Below are 15,707 nucleotides of genomic sequence, written 5' to 3' on the forward strand. Positions count from 1 at the left end.
ATTCTTATATATCACAAAATAATTTCTTTTACTATTTAGTGAACACCTTTAATTAAAGTATTATTAGATGTATTTCTAAATTACTGTTTTTAAAATTCATTTTATTTTGTAATCATAGCTTAAATCATAAATAACAATAAAATATGTAAAGTCATGACACTAATCATACTTCTAAAAAAAATTAGAAATTCACAAGATTTTAAAAAAAAGGCAGGCTAAGACATAGTGACTCAATCAATCTATACACATAAACCTAAACAATAGTGGTAGATATAGTTATATAGTCATATATGGTAGACTGTAAAAATAAAAATTATTAATAATAATAATTGTTGACTCTGATTTTGGTCAACGACCCGGAGTCTAGAAAACGACAGAACAATAATATAGAGCTTAAGAAAATGATCTAATGGAAAGATAAAGAACACAGATTTATAGTGGTTCGGCCCCAGTGATTGGTAATGACCTACGTCCACTTGATACTATTATTAGTATTAAGCTCCAAATGTGTGATCAAAGAACTAGGGTTCTTGAGTTTCACAAACCTTGAAAGAAGAAAATAATACAATGATGGATAATAGTAATATAATTTTGAAAGAAAAAGATCGATCTCCTTCCCTGAGCTATCTCTTCTATATTTATAGGCTCAGGAAAAGTTACATAAATTAGGAAATAATATATATCCTTAATGATCGGATCTGCAGATCATAATGAGGAGATATTCTCGGATATCATTACAACTGTACAGATCTTTACATAAATGAACGAAATATACGACCAGTCTGATCGTATATAAAACGTGACATTTCCATGTGGAAATAATTCTGGTCGATAGGTGAGCTGTATCTCTGCTACGTGTCGAAAATCCTTGTCACGTCATCAGTAGCTGATTTATGGATAAACAAAAATAATAATAGTACCCCAAAACATGCATCATACTTAAGAGTAAAGCATAACTTTAGTTTAAAATAATGATATCAAAATGTGTAATTATCAAATTATCTTTACAATATCATCTAATTCATTGAATGGATGGTTGAACCTATGAGATTAAACTAATAGAAACAATTGAAATGGTAACCAATAGAAACAATTGGATATCCACTTACTTCAGAATGGTCTCCACAGATTTTGATGGATCACTGTGCACTAACTTAACATAAATAGAAAATCTAACTGTTTTTAATATAGCTGTGGTTTATATTAGTACATATGAGAGTCGGTTGCATACATCAATATTTTGTGTTTTTAAAAAAAAAAAATAAATAAAAAGGGAAAAGTCAAAAAAAGATTAAAAATCTATGATACTAGTCTTCAAAAGGACACGTAATACATTTAAATAATTTTATTTTTATGTTAAGCAAATAGTTGAATTCTCTAATTTTTCTTCAATCCGGTATGAGAAAAGAAAGAAAAGGCAAAAAAAATAGAATGAAAAAAAGAAAGAAGAAAAGACAAAAAAAATAGAATGAAAAAAAGAAGAAAAGACAAAACTTTGAATGAACAGATGGGAGATACCCAAAACTTTATGCACACTTCTAATACTATTATAGATATATAAAAACACAATTGTTAAGGAAGACTTACATATATCAACTTGTGAATTATGTGAAAGTTTATTTTGCTAAATATTAACTTTAATTAAATATATATATATTAATTAATTAAAGAGATATTTGCGACGAAAGTCGATAAATTATTATGTTTGTAGCACTTAAGTATTTAAGTTATTTTTTTGGCGGCGTATTTTGGTGTAGTTTAGTGCAATTATCTGTTTCATCATTAAGTCCACCTATATAGTGTGAAATTTGTTTATAACTTGGGTACTTTCACTGCAATCATTTCTTAAATTGGATATTTTCGCTGCAACTATATTTTAAATTGGGTACTTTGGCTGTAAATATTTCTTTATTAATTTGGTACTTCTGCTTACGTATTACAAATGAACTTAACGATGAGAATTGATGGTTGTACCAAACTGGACCAAAAAATGCACAGAATATACTTTTGCCACCAAAAAAATAATTTTGATACTTAAGTACTACAAACGTAATAATCTAAGTAATTTCGCCGCAAATAACTCATAATTAAAACACATATTTTTTTGGTCAATGTATGGGTCCGCCAATCCATAACCACATAAAAGTGATAAAGTCTACTGTGTGGTAAGCAACGAGCTAATCTCAAAGAACAATTTAGTCCAAGCACGCAACTTTGACAAGTTAAAATATATATATATATACTCACTTTATTAAATTCCAATTTTGAATATGATTCATTTTTTAACAAATACAATTCCTACCTATAAAAGAAGGTGATATCAAGCTGTGTCTAAGATCAAGTCGAAAATGGTGGAGACAAACTCAATTGCAGCCCCTCTAAAGGTTGAATATGATAGAGCAAGTGAAGTTAAAGCTTTCGATGAGAGCAAAGTGGGAGTGAAAGGCCTTGTTGATTATGGGATCACTCAGATTCCTCCCTTTTTCTACAAATCAATATGTGATGATAACCCTGTTGTAAATGATGCCCAGTTTAGTATTCCAATTATAGACCTTGGAGGTCTCAATGGAGATCCATTTGGGAGAAAGGAGATCGTTGATAGAGTGAGAGAAGCCTCTGAGAATGGAGGGTTCTTCCAAATTGTCAACCATAGCATACCAGAAAGTGTTATGGAAGAAATGAAAGAAGGAGTTCGTCGATTTTACGAGCAAGATACCGAGGTGAAGAAAGCTCTTTATACAAGAGACTTTACTAAGCCATTGGTCTATAACACCAACAATAATCTCTATTCCTCCCCATCTGCAGATTGGAGGGATACCTTTTTAGTTCGAATGGCTCCTGACCCTCCTAATCTAGAGGATTTGCCTCTTGTATGTAGGTATGCACTTTTCTAATCTATAGTACTATTTGTGAAACAAACAAGTTGTTCTTGGTGTATGTAACAATCTAAATAAACTAAGTATTTTTTTTTTCAACTTGAAGAGACATTCTCGTTGAGTACTCGAAGCAAGTAATGAAAGTAGGAATTTTGATGTTCGAGTTGATCTCAGAGGCTCTAGGGCTAAATCCGAATCACTTGCATGACATAGATTGCACGGAGGTGTTAGTGCTTTTATGCCACTACTATCCACCATGCCCGCAACCAGAACTAACTATGGGGGTAACTAAGCACGTTGATATTGACTTCCTCACTATATTGCTTCAAGATGACATTGGTGGTCTACAAGTTTTGAATAACAATGAGTGGGTTGATGTTTCTCCTCATCCTGGAGCTCTAGTGGTAAACATTGGAGATCTTCTTCAGGTAATAATACTATATACTCTTTAATGGATATGAGTTTCAAATACTAAAATTTGAGGAGGCCAGTGCTAACAACCACCTCCAATTTCAATCTCTTAGTTAACCTCTGTCTCCAAAAACACATGCTGGAGTTTTTTTAATTTTTTTTTGTAGTGTTCGTTGTAGTTACAATATATTTCTTGAATTTTTTTGAAAAAATTCGAATATTTTACAGTGTCGAAAACATGTTTGTATTTTTTCAAACACGCGTGGTAAATAAGTGAAATATCAAGAAATATTAGGAACTATGTTTTCGGTACTGTAATTTATTCGGAATTTTTCAAAAATTTGCAAAACGGATGTTGTAACTACAACGAATACTGCTATAAAAAAAATACCCCGACATGTTTTTTTGGAGACAGATGTTGACTAAGAGGTTGAAATAGGTAGTTGACCATAGCACTCTTCAAATTTGAATGCTCACCACCCAAGCTACCCAAAATATAAAAAGAGTACTTTAACTACATAAGATTATCATAAGCCTATTTAACACTCTATAAAACAGTTTATTCATTATAGTTATGGTCTTAAATAAGTCTTAATAAACAAGTTTTTTTTCTTTTTCTTCTTCATATAATTTTTTTTGTTCTTCATTTCTTCAGCTTATAACAAATGATAGATTCAAAAGTGTTGAGCACAGAGTTTTGGCCAGTCAAAAGGGCCCTAGAGTATCTATTGCAGGCTTTTTCAACTCAGGTGTATTGTCAACTTCGAAACTGTACGGACCTATCAATGAGTTGTTATCAGAAAATAACCCCCCAAAGTATAGAGAGACCACTGTAAAGGACTATATAGCTTATTCCAGCAGGAAAGGCCTTAATGGAATAAAACCCTCAGAACATTTCAAGCTTGCCAAAACAGAATAATGATGAAGATTGTGACTTAGTATTACAAATGCTTGTAAACTAACTAAAGTGCAATGGATCTTTAAATTTTTATTGTGAGTTGAGTTGGTATGTGATGCATGAAAAATCTGAGAAAAAGAGTTCTATAAAGAGACCACAAGAGAAGCTTTCAGTTAAATTTGTACCAAATATACAGATTTTAAAGAATATTTATGTTTTAATTATGGTATATGGTTTTATCTAAATTAAAAAATGGTGGAAAGCTTCAACAGTATAGAAAAACTGAGAAATTAAACCATTTTAAAAAAAAAAGGATTCAGACAAATAGTTATTGAAATAGTGACATATGGTTACTAGTTTGTAAAGTTTGAGTTTTATATAGTTTTAACGAGTTATCAAACTAGTAACTAAATAGTAATATTGAGTTACTAATGGTTCCATCAAATTATTGGATTAGGGACCAAACAATTTGACAAATATGTGTGTTGGGCCCAAAATGTTCGGCCCAAAAACACTTGCCTCATTTATCAAATATTCAAAACGGAGCGTTTAGATAAAGGGATGTTCCAAAGGCAGAAGCTGTAGGTCAGAGGCAATCCGCGCTTCTGACCTCTGAGCGAGACATCTTAAAAGTTGGTATTTTTGGAGGGAAATTTAGTTATTCTCCTTCCTCATTTTCAGGGTCCACTTGAACCAACTAACTGTTTTGTATTTTTCATCCTATAAATATGAGATTTTGAGAAGGAAAAAGGGATCGAACTTTGAACTGACTTAAGCATCGGAGCGTCTTTCTTGCAGGAAATCCCGACGAGTCAAAGGCAGATTTCATCACCGGAGAAGAAGCAAGTCGCCAAACATTGTCGGATCTTTACCTCCATAAATAGAAAGACAAATTGTTGCCCCAACAATTGGCGCCGTCTGTGGGAATGATAAACGTTTCGGCCTTAGCCACGTCGTCGAACCAAGAAATCAAGATCCGCTGCAAACTCATAAGTCATGCCACCCAAAGGCAACGGAGTTTCGGGCCCAGTTGCACAAAACGTCCCTCCGGCGGACATGAGCGACCAGATCGAAAGAATGTGTCGTCTACTGGAAGCAAGCCAGCAGCGGTCCGACGAGGCAATCAAGACATTAACCGAAGCCCAAGCCAGGCTCGAAGCAGAGATTGCTGAGCTCCGCAGGTCCGCTGACACAACTCGCAACACCCAAGCCCACGAGAATCTTGATTCAGACAGATCTGACGTTCTAGTCGACCGTGTCAATTCCCCACCTCACAACATGAACCCAGGTAACGAGCAATCCCAAGCCATCCCCCCATCCTCTGGGACCGACGGGCGACAAGCCCCAACCTCTGGCGCGCATGGGCGGGCCGAAGCAGAACCCACTGGACCCGCTCAGCCAACAACCGACGTCCGACCTCAACGCACCATACCTCAAGTCGCACACGATTCTCCCTCTGAAGGTTGTGTTCCCTCGATCTGTTTCTTGGACAGTTGGAAACAAGACATGATGAGGGAAATGATGCAGAAGTTCTCAGATGGGCGATCCGCCTACGCCACCGAACATTTGGATCTTGTATCAAGAACCACTGAAAAATCGCCTTTCTCGGAATGGATTCTGAATGAGCCAAAACCTCGGGACTTCGTCATCCCTTCCCTGCCTGCATTCAACGGAAAGGGAGACCCATTAAACCACCTATTTCAATTTCAAGAGAAGATGGCGTTAGAAGCTAATAACGAAGCCATACAATGCAAAGTCTTTTCCACAACTTTCTCCGGGCCGGCTCTATTATGGTTCCGACAATTAAAGGCCGGATCACTCAACAGCTTTAGTGATCTCCGACGATCCTTTTTACAGCAGTACAGCGCGAACCGAGAGGCTCCCAGAACAATGGCCGATCTCTATCGAATTGAACAAGGGGAGAATGAACATCCAAAGGCATACTTACAGCGTTTCATTGACCTCGTGCATCAAATCCACGACGTCGACCCACTCACCGCAGCAAATCTCTTCGTCAAAAGCTTGCAGGTGGGGTCACTCTTGCATGAGAATCTCACTATGACACCACCATATGACATGGCAGACGTGCAGACCCGAGCCGAGGGCGTCTTCAGGGTATTAGAATTTCGAGAGCGCGCACAGAAGAAGACTGCACTCATCTCTGCTCCCCCAGCGAATAATCCTCCACCACCTGCCAGGGATGACAAGAGGAAGCGGAACCAAACAGATCATACGAAGGAAGGCAAAAGGCCTAGACAAGATCGTCAGCCATCACGGTACCCATCCTTCGAATACACCGTCCCGCAAGAAGTCATTTATGAAGAGAATAAAGATAGGCCTATCTGGCGAGAGCCCTACAAAATTAACACTCCATCTGACAGAAGGGATAAAAGCAGATACTGTCTCTTCCACAAAGATCACGGTCATACGATCGCTGAATGCCACAATCTGAACAATCAGATCCAAGCCCTCATGAGGAGTGGGCGGCTTACCCAATACATCAAGGAGACAGACAGACCAGGCGCCTCGCGGCAGAACACAGCTTCTGCCCCCACTCCGCAGGCGTCAGACCCCGTACACACAGCCTCTGACAGCACCCTGGAACCTCTTAAACAAGTCCCTATAATCCACGGGATCGTAGAACCCACCGATAATCAAGACCATGCAATTAAAATCCATAAGAGGATGGAATAACGAGTGAAGCGGTACAAATCGTTAGGCCACGTAGTCAATCTCGTCACTTCAGAAGAAAGAAGCTACACAGCCTCTGCTATCACCTTCACTAACGAAGACCTGAAGGGCGTCCACCTGCCTCATGACGATCCACTCGTCATTTCCTTACAAGTTGACCACTGCCAGCTGGGCAGAGTTCTGATCGATGGGGGCAGTGGGGTCGACATCCTCTTCTGGGAAGCCTTCCAGAAAATGGGACTGGAGGAGAGTCAGATCCGACCCTCCACCATGCCCGTTTTGGGTTTCAATAGCCAGAGAGTCTATCCAAAGGGCGTCGTTCGGTTAACTGTGGTAGCTGCAGAACGCACCTTGCCAGTAGACTTCCTTATTATAGACTCCGCCACGAGCTACAACGCCATCATGAGGAGAGGTTGGATCCACCGGATGCGGGGGGTAGTCTCCACTCTGCATCAGGTGATGCGGTGCCAATCGCTCAATGGCCGATACACCGTCGATATCAAAGGCTGCCAGAAGCAGGCCAAAAAGTGCTTCCTTACCTTAAAAGAAATAAGTAGCTCTGCCTTCGCCTCCCATGAGGACTCTCCTGACAAATAGCAATTACAGCAGTACCTACCAGTGTGCCTAAAAGGAATCAATCTAGCAGAAGACCAAGAAAAACCCCAAGTTACACTAGATACCTTAGAACAAGTGGTTCTGGATGACGCTGACCCTTCAAAAACGGTCCTGGTCAGTACCAAGCTCTCACAAGATGAGAGGCAGACCCTCGTACGATTTCTCCAAACCAGAATGAGAACTTTTGCCTGGACGCCACACGACATACCCAGAATAGACCCTTCTGTTATGAGCCACAACTTGAATATCTCCAACTACTTCCCACCCGTCAAGCAGAAGCAGAGGAGATTCGCTCCAGAGGTCAATCAAGTCATACAAGAGGAAGTCCAACGGCTCCTAAGCACGGGGGCAATCGAAGAATGTTTATACCCCAGTTGGCTTGCCAACCCCGTCGTGGTCCCAAAGAAGAATGGGAAAAAGAGAGTATGCATAGACTACACAAATCTAAACAAAGCCTGTCCCAAAGATAGCTACCCTCTACCAAAGATCGATCAGATGATAGACGCCACGGCAGGATATGAAAGGATGAGCTTCCTCGACGCCTACTCTGGCTACAATCAGATCCCCATGAAATCAGAGGATAGGATTCATACAGCATTCGTAACAGAAGATGGTTTATACTGCTACAAAGTTATGCCCTTCGGTCTAAAGAATGCAGGCGCGACATATCAAAGGTTGATGCACAAGCTATTTTCCTCATTACTCGGGAGAAGTATGGAGGTTTATATTGACGATATGGTCATCAAGTCCAAACAAAGCTCTTCACATATAGACGACTTGACGGAATGTTTCGACATCCTTGATGCTTATAAAATGAAGTTAAACCCCACAAAATGTGTCTTTGGGGTATCCTCCGGACAGTTCTTGGGATACATCGTCAGTCAGAGGGGCATCGAGGCGAACCCAACTCAGATTGCGTCCCTCTCAGAAATTAAGGAACCCCGAACCATCCGAGACATACAGGCTCTAACCAGCAAAATAGTAGCATTGAGTCGATTCATATCACGAATGTCAGACCGCTGCCAACCCTTCTTGCAGTGCATAAAGAAGTCTACCAACACCACCTGGGGACCAGAACAGCAAAAAGCATTGGACGAGTTGAAGACTTATTTGAGCTCTCCTCCTATATTGAGCTCTCCTATTGCTAATGAAGATTTATTCTTATATTTGTCTGTCTCACAATTCGCTGTAAGTTCCGTTCTTTTTCGAGAAGAAGCCAATCATCAGAGGCCAGTGTTCTACTGCAGCAAGATGTTGTTAGATGCTGAAACCCGATACAGTATGATGGAAAAATTGGCACTCGCACTCCTCACGGCCAAAAAGAAGTTACGACAATACTTCGAAAGCCACACAATCATCGTATATACGGACTATCCATTAAAGCAGGTACTGAGTAAGCCCGACCTTTCTGGAAGATTATCTAAATGGGCCATTGAGCTTGGGACATACGATATTCAGTTTTTGCCGCGAAAAGCTAAAAAGGGGCAGGTACTCGCTGACTTCCTGGTTGAAATTCAGTCGTTCACTCCTGACGCCCTGCCAGAATTACTAGAATCAGAAGATCAATGGTTGTGGACAATGCACACTGACGGAGCATCCAATTCCCAAGGGGCTGGTATTGGCGTCATATTAGAAGCTCCCTCGGGCCTCAAAATCGAAGAAGCCATTCGTTTAGAGCAACCCACGACGAATAATGAAGCAGAATATGAGGCACTAATCTATGGTTTGGAACTCGCACGTGAAATGGGAATCCAGCGTCTAAATGTCAGAGGCGACTCGCAGCTTATGATAGAGCAAGTGGCTGGAAATTTCGATACCAAAGCACCCCATCTGGCTAGCCTCCTACAGAAGGCAACCGTTTTACGGTCGCATTTTCGCCAGTTCGACCTCACACAAGTACCTCGGGAGCAAAATCAGAAGGCCGATGCCCTTGCCAAACTAGCTTCTGTGGGAGGGTGCACACGCCAATCCTCCATATCTATAAGCCGATCAAGCAAAGATATGGAAGTCTATTCCACCTCATCCGAACCTGAATGCTGGATAGATCCGATCATCAAGTACTTGACCACCTCCGAGCTCCCACCTAATCTGAAAGATGCACAACTTCTGCGCCTTCGGGCACAACGCTATTCCATGATCCATGGCACGTTGTACCGAAAATCCTTCAATGGCCCATATCTGCGATGTTTACGTCCATCAGAAGCTAAAAAATTGTTAGAAGAAATACATGAGGGGGCATGCGGAAATCACACAGGGGGACGAAGCTTGGCACACAAAGCGCTTACAGCAGGATATTACTGGCCGTACATGATGACAGAAGCACGAGATTATGCTAAAAAATGTGACAAATGCCAACGATTTGCACCCACCATCCATCAACCTGCTCAAACCCTACACTCCATTGTTGCACCTTGGCCTTTTGCAAAATGGGGAATGGATGTAGTAGGTGAACTTCCTAAGGCCGTTGGTGGAAAACGATATGCTCTTGTAGCCACTGATTACTTCACAAAATGGGTTGTGGCAGAGGCGTACGTCACGGTCAGCAAAACAGACACTATGTCCTTCATCTGGAAGCATATTATATGTCAATTTGGAATACCCTGGGAGATAGTCGTCGACAACGGCACTCCGTTCCAAAATGCAAAGGTACAAGAACTATGCGACACGTACAAGATCAAGCTAAGCTTCGCCTCTGTTACTTACCCACAGGGCAATGGTCAAGCAGAGGCTTCCAACAAAGTCATCTTTGCCAACATTAAGAAGAATTTGGAAGACAAAAAAGGAGCATGGGTAGAAGAATTACCGAAAGTGTTATGGGCTTATAGAACAACAAAAAGATCCTCCACGGGGGAGTCTCCCTACGCCATGGTTTATGGAACAGAAGCTATCATCCCAACAGAAGTCGGTCTGCCTACACTTCGGACAGAGATTGCATCTGACCCAACAACGAACACCATTCAATTACTGCACAACCTAGACCTTCTAGAAGAAACACGTACAATGGCCCAAATGAGAATGGAAAATTATCAGAAGGTAGCAGAACGCTACTACAACAAAAGGGTCCACTTACGCACATTTCAAGAAGGAGATTGGGTTCTGCGTAAGGTCACTGGCAACAAAAAGAAGCTAGAGCCTAACTGGGAAGGGCCTTTCCAAATCATCAAAGTATTAGGCAGAGGGTCTTACACTCTAAAGAATGTATGTAGTGGGAAAATCGTACCCCGTACTTGGAATTCAATGTCTTTAAAGCAATACTATTGCTAATAACTGTACTGTGCAATTCAAAAGTAATACAACAACTTTCCATTTTTTCACATGCTTTTAAATTTTTCTTATGTATTCAATTCCTTGACGTTATTTTCAACCACATTACACCAAGTCTGACACGTGGTAATTCACTTTTTACTCAAGGGGGTTCCTCAATTATATCCTCACCTAACTTTGTAACGTTAATCACGTGTACTCAAAAACCACCTACCACAATGACTATAAATAAACAATCATCTAATGCATAAAGTTGCCACCACATACACCGCATGACTTACATCTCAAAACACATGCCTACGCTTCAATAAACAAAAAGCGATGATAAAAAATAGCAAGGTTCGCACCCTGCACGTTGGAACCAGACTGAATCTCAACAGTTCATGGCAACAAGGCCACTACACACAACATATGTACAAGATCCTACCGCTTCTGCGTGCACGCTTCACTGGATTTTGTACCGCATTCTAATCTGACTTGACTAAGCTCACAGGGAGCTACGGCCAGCCATTTTGCAGTCTAATCTGCCCTGACTATGCTGATCTGGTCGACCAACGGAGGTGCATTGCAAACCCTACCCTCTTACCCGCATAAGAGGAGCGCCTCCAGCCGTCTAATCTGCCCTGACTATCACAGCAGAACCACCTGCTGTCATGCTTCGGATTCTTCTCCAATGTACACCAACTGGTTTGGCAATCCAAGGCCGGGAGGAAATTTTCCCGCAGTCGCACCCATATTCTGCACAATGAGTGCCTCTGACAGGATGCACGGAAGCCCAAGCTCCCCCCACCACACTACACGGTATGAGTGCACTGGAAAGATACCCGCCCCACAATCTTGACCTTTTTGCATCTGCTTTGGTGCCCTGCTCTACGCTAAGACCTCCGCACTCGGTCCGGATCATGTCAACCCCTCTGATCTAATGGGAAAGTTTCCATCCCCAGGGGCATGACCAGACCCGAACAAGACCACTACAACTACTACACATGCGTAAGGAAGTGCACCACCCAGCAATATTGCTCACATCGTGGGAGTAAGACACAGTTATCACAGCAACTTAAATTAGCAGATGCTAAGTGCGGGCACACACACATTTACTCAATTCCTCTCTCAATATTTGTACAGTAACTTCCATTGACAAATGCTAAGCATGGAATCAAAAGTCGATATACACTCAAAAAATAGCAATAAATCAGAAGTTGTTATTTATAAGTTATATTACATTAATGGCAATATCCACCCCTGACTTCATAATTGCTCTGTTCTCTTGTCCATAATTAATCTCATTCGATACGACGTATGTACTCTGCCATCGCACTCTCTAGCATCGGATAGCCTAACCCGTAGCGTTCACAAGATATATAGTACGGGATGCCACTTCTGATAAGCTCTTCCAGAGCCCACGTTGAGTAAAGCCACCGTGGGTTGTCAAAGATTCTCCTTAAAAAGGGAACCTTCGTCCACTCACGGTGCTCACCTGCAACGACAATGTTGTCAGCCCCAACCCATCACCAAAACACAAAGATGGAACAATCATACAACACTTAACTGGGCATCCTCTCCCACCATCTGTATAATCTTTCGCTGTATTTCGCACGCAAAGGCCTAAAGGATCTATGAAGCTCCTGATCCAAGTACGTCATACGACATACTCCTGTCAACACGCATTCAATTAAGCCCTAAACGACAACAAACCCATACAGTACACACACCAAGGCAACTAACAGGAAACAAAGTTCTACTTGTATTAACAATATGTTCTATTATAATCAATTACAAACTAACGGCCTGGAGAGCCCAAATAATTTATTTACAGAAGTTAATGACAAAAGTTAACAAAACAAAAGTGAGTCGTTTATTCTACGACACCTCTTTCACCCTCTGACTTGCCCTCAGCTACAGAGGCAGAACCTGATGCTTTTTTATCAGAAGCCACGTTGGCAACACTATCTTCAGCAGCTTCCCCGTTGGCATTATACATCGATCCCAGCGTATCGCCCCTCAGCTTCAATTTCTCCAGATGACACGGCGGATAAGAAATCTGCAAATCCCCAAGCTCATTCAAATACTTGTCGACATCATACTCTCCTATCTTTACATCAACGTTCTTACAATACATCTCCAGTTTTGCCCATTTCTCCTCTGGGGTCTGCTTCTTATTACGTAATGCCAAATCCAGATACTTGGCAGTGTCCACCTCTGCCACTCTCGCAAGCTTGCGTTCGGTGATCTCTCGATCTCGAATACGCTGCCTAGTGGCTTCAACAGCTGCCTCTGCTGCCCTCTGCAAAAACAAAAAACATCACGGAATCAACACACGTGTTTTATGGGCCCATTAATTTTCTAATGCATCAATAACAAAAGATGAGTCACGTACCTCTTCTGCTTCCTTCAACTTCTTCCCAAACAGAAGTTCAGTTTCTAACTTTTGCTTCTTGGCTTCTGCTGCGCTGGCCTCAAGACTGTTCGCCCTTTGCTCCAGCTCTTTTTTCTCTTTCTCTAAGGTCTCCTTATCAAACTGCAATGACACAATATCTTCTTCAAGGTCGCTCATCATACTGCTAAGCTTCTCCATGCGGGCTTCATGCTGAACGCAGAATTGGCTTTTTTCCATCCATTTATTGGTCATATCCACCAAGTCAGCTTTCAGTTTGTCTCGCTCTACTTCAAGCCCGACAGTGCTTACCAGCTTCTCCTCCGTGGCGGCCACCCTCTTTTTCGCCTCTGCCAACTCTGTTTCTAGCCTCTTGATGGCCTCCACCAGCACATCTCGATTCGCCTCAGCCATCTTTCTCCCTGACCGCTCCTCTTCTAATTTCGCCATCTGCTCTGCCAATTTGGCTCCATTCTGCATAGCCGCCGCATACTCTCGCCTTGCAGCCGAAACACATACATAGCTCTGTGACAAATCGATTATGCCCATTACAAATAACATTACACACATATAACAAAATGCGAAAAGAGCCTAATTTTTTAATTAACTAACCATCCAGATATGGTCTGATACTTGCTGCAACAAATCGCCTTGTCCACTTAAAGATCCAATTTCTTCTGTAGGTAGATGGGGTCTGCTTATGCGTAGCATTTCTTCCATGACTTCGTTAGATGCAGAGGGGCCATATTCCGACATTACTCCTGTTCTGTCACTTGCTTCTCCCCTTGCAGATGCAGCTGCAGAAGCAACGGGGGCAACTGGCTTCTCACCTTCTGCTAACGTCGATACTGCAATGCTATCAGACGCCAACGCAACTGTCCCCGCGCCAGAAGAATGTGTCTTCAAAGGACGTACAAACAAGCTATCATCCTCACTCAAATCACTAGGGAGGTACACTGGCGTCTGCACGGCAGAAGACGTGAGCTGCTCCAAGAAAGCGCTAGGAGATTCAAAAGTGTTAGTACCCTTCGGGGACACAGCAGTGACATCTCCTGGATGAAACTCAGAAGTGGTAGGCAGCAATGAAGAAACGTCAACACAGAGACTATCAACACTTGTTACTTTGACAGCCCCTGATTCCTGGCCCCCAGGGATAGTTTCGGGCTCAACGACCTTACTTGCCTCAACTGGCAGAGAAATGATATCCGCAGATTCAAAACCCTCCCCGAAAGCATCCTCTAGAAGCTTATTTTTACGAGAGGCAGAGGAAGGGCGCCTGCCCTCTGAGCCACGTTTATGGCCAACGGCAGACCCTACAGCTAAATCAGAAGCAAAGGTCAATGCCTCTGACAGCTTCGCGCAGACAGCAGGCGACTTCACCTCCATCGGTAAGCCATCTTGCACTCCGTCTCCAGTCGCCTCTCCTGGTAATTTGGAAGGAGAAGAGGAAGCGCCCTCTACATGAGCCACCCCTTCTGAGCCCGCTACCAAGAAAGATCCAGTTGCAGAAGTAACAAAAGGTGCCCCAAGTAAATGCCCAGCAGGGGTAAATCCCCGTGGCTTTTTGCACAACGAGAGGGCCTGACCTGTTGGCAATTTACCGGGGGAAAGTTTGGGGATTGCTAGAGCAGATCCTTGAGGAGTGGGGACAGAGCCTTTCGGGATCCAAAGCTTCGACGAAATGCACTTCCCGTCGTCCGAATCTTTGGAAGAGGACTCCTCATGCTCCTTTCTTTTTCCCAAGGCGTCTGTAGGCAAAGGCACTTGCTGAAGAGGCTTGATTTGCAGAGCGTCAGAAGGCGTGGACGACCGCCCTTGGATGCGAGAAGACCTGCGCGATAGGCCGGACTTGTCAGGGGAAGACTCTGTAGCCAGGCCAGAACCCTCCTTCTTTTTACCCTCTGGGACCCCTTGACGCTTGGCACACGCGTTGAAGGTTTCAGTGCACGCCCTTTCGAACTCAGCTTTCGTCAGTGACAGAGTTGAAGGAGTAGGAGGAGATTTCTTCAGGAAAGCTCCCAGCTGCTTCGCGCATGCCGCAGTAATCTTACCTAGGGCCATGTCACCCTTCTGCGATCTAACCCGCACAGCTCCAGGGTCGACTCGATCCACGAAGCAGAACCGAGTCATAATCTGCATACAGTAGGAGTTCAGTACACCCCTGATACTAATGGCATTCTCCTTAGATTCGTGAAGAAGCCCCTTCTCTGTCAGCTTGCTCTGTCGCTCAGAACTCATGCTGACCTGAGGCCAAGAAAAATCTGGTACGAAAAACCGAAGCAGTAGTACAGAGAGTTAAAATACTCGACAATCATCCAAATACGATTAATGCACATTAAAATTAATGAAAAACATGACTCACCTTTTATAAACACCCTGGCCAGAGGAAAAATTTCCTGAGGCACGTACTCAGGGTACCATGCTCCTCCAACAGCAAAGAAGTATTTATCCCAATTTCGATGGGAGCTATCGAAATCGGTGAACATTGTCCGATCCTTTTTGGGAGAGAGGTAGAAAGTTTTCCAAGGCTTTCCCTCTATCACCTTGTTCGTAGACTTGGTGAAGCACGCGTAAATGT

At 42.4% G+C, this 15,707-nt stretch overlaps 3 protein-coding genes across 3 annotated transcripts; all 3 read left to right on the top strand.

The window, feature by feature from the left end:
• The first annotated feature begins 2,283 nt into the window (after window positions 1-2,283).
• On the top strand, window positions 2,284-4,363 carry LOC133819929 (1-aminocyclopropane-1-carboxylate oxidase homolog 1-like). The gene is made up of 3 exons (XM_062253315.1): window positions 2,284-2,878; window positions 2,983-3,304; window positions 3,943-4,363. Exons 1-3 carry the CDS (start codon window positions 2,349-2,351, stop codon window positions 4,204-4,206), a joined length of 1,116 nt encoding a protein of 371 aa, XP_062109299.1. The 5' UTR covers window positions 2,284-2,348; the 3' UTR covers window positions 4,207-4,363.
• An 818-nt stretch (window positions 4,364-5,181) lies between these two features.
• Window positions 5,182-7,473, top strand: LOC133815732 (uncharacterized). Its single transcript, XM_062248539.1, has 2 exons — window positions 5,182-6,801; window positions 6,889-7,473. The coding sequence occupies exons 1-2, from the start codon at window positions 5,182-5,184 to the stop codon at window positions 7,471-7,473; spliced, it is 2,205 nt and encodes a 734-aa protein (XP_062104523.1).
• Window positions 7,474-7,665: 192 nt separating this feature from the next.
• Window positions 7,666-10,755, top strand: LOC133815734 (uncharacterized). The gene has a single exon (XM_062248540.1). It carries the CDS (start codon window positions 7,666-7,668, stop codon window positions 10,753-10,755), a length of 3,090 nt encoding a protein of 1,029 aa, XP_062104524.1.
• Window positions 10,756-15,707: the final 4,952 nt, after the last annotated feature.

This window comes from Humulus lupulus, chromosome 2 (assembly GCF_963169125.1).
Source record: "Humulus lupulus chromosome 2, drHumLupu1.1, whole genome shotgun sequence".
Taxonomy (NCBI): Eukaryota; Viridiplantae; Streptophyta; class Magnoliopsida; order Rosales; family Cannabaceae; genus Humulus; species Humulus lupulus.

Excerpts from the sequence above, each read along its gene's own strand:
- LOC133815734 (XM_062248540.1), top strand. The coding sequence starts at position 7,666 with ATGAGAACTTTTGCCTGGACGCCACACGACATACCCAGAATAGACCCT.
- LOC133815732 (XM_062248539.1), top strand. The coding sequence starts at position 5,182 with ATGCCACCCAAAGGCAACGGAGTTTCGGGCCCAGTTGCACAAAACGTC. Across the intron at positions 6,802-6,888 it reads CCCTGGAACCTCTTAAACAA|CGGTACAAATCGTTAGGCCA; the intron begins GTCCCTATAATC and ends TAACGAGTGAAG.
- LOC133819929 (XM_062253315.1), top strand. The coding sequence starts at position 2,349 with ATGGTGGAGACAAACTCAATTGCAGCCCCTCTAAAGGTTGAATATGAT. Across the intron at positions 2,879-2,982 it reads GATTTGCCTCTTGTATGTAG|AGACATTCTCGTTGAGTACT; the intron begins GTATGCACTTTT and ends TTCAACTTGAAG. Across the intron at positions 3,305-3,942 it reads ACATTGGAGATCTTCTTCAG|CTTATAACAAATGATAGATT; the intron begins GTAATAATACTA and ends TCATTTCTTCAG.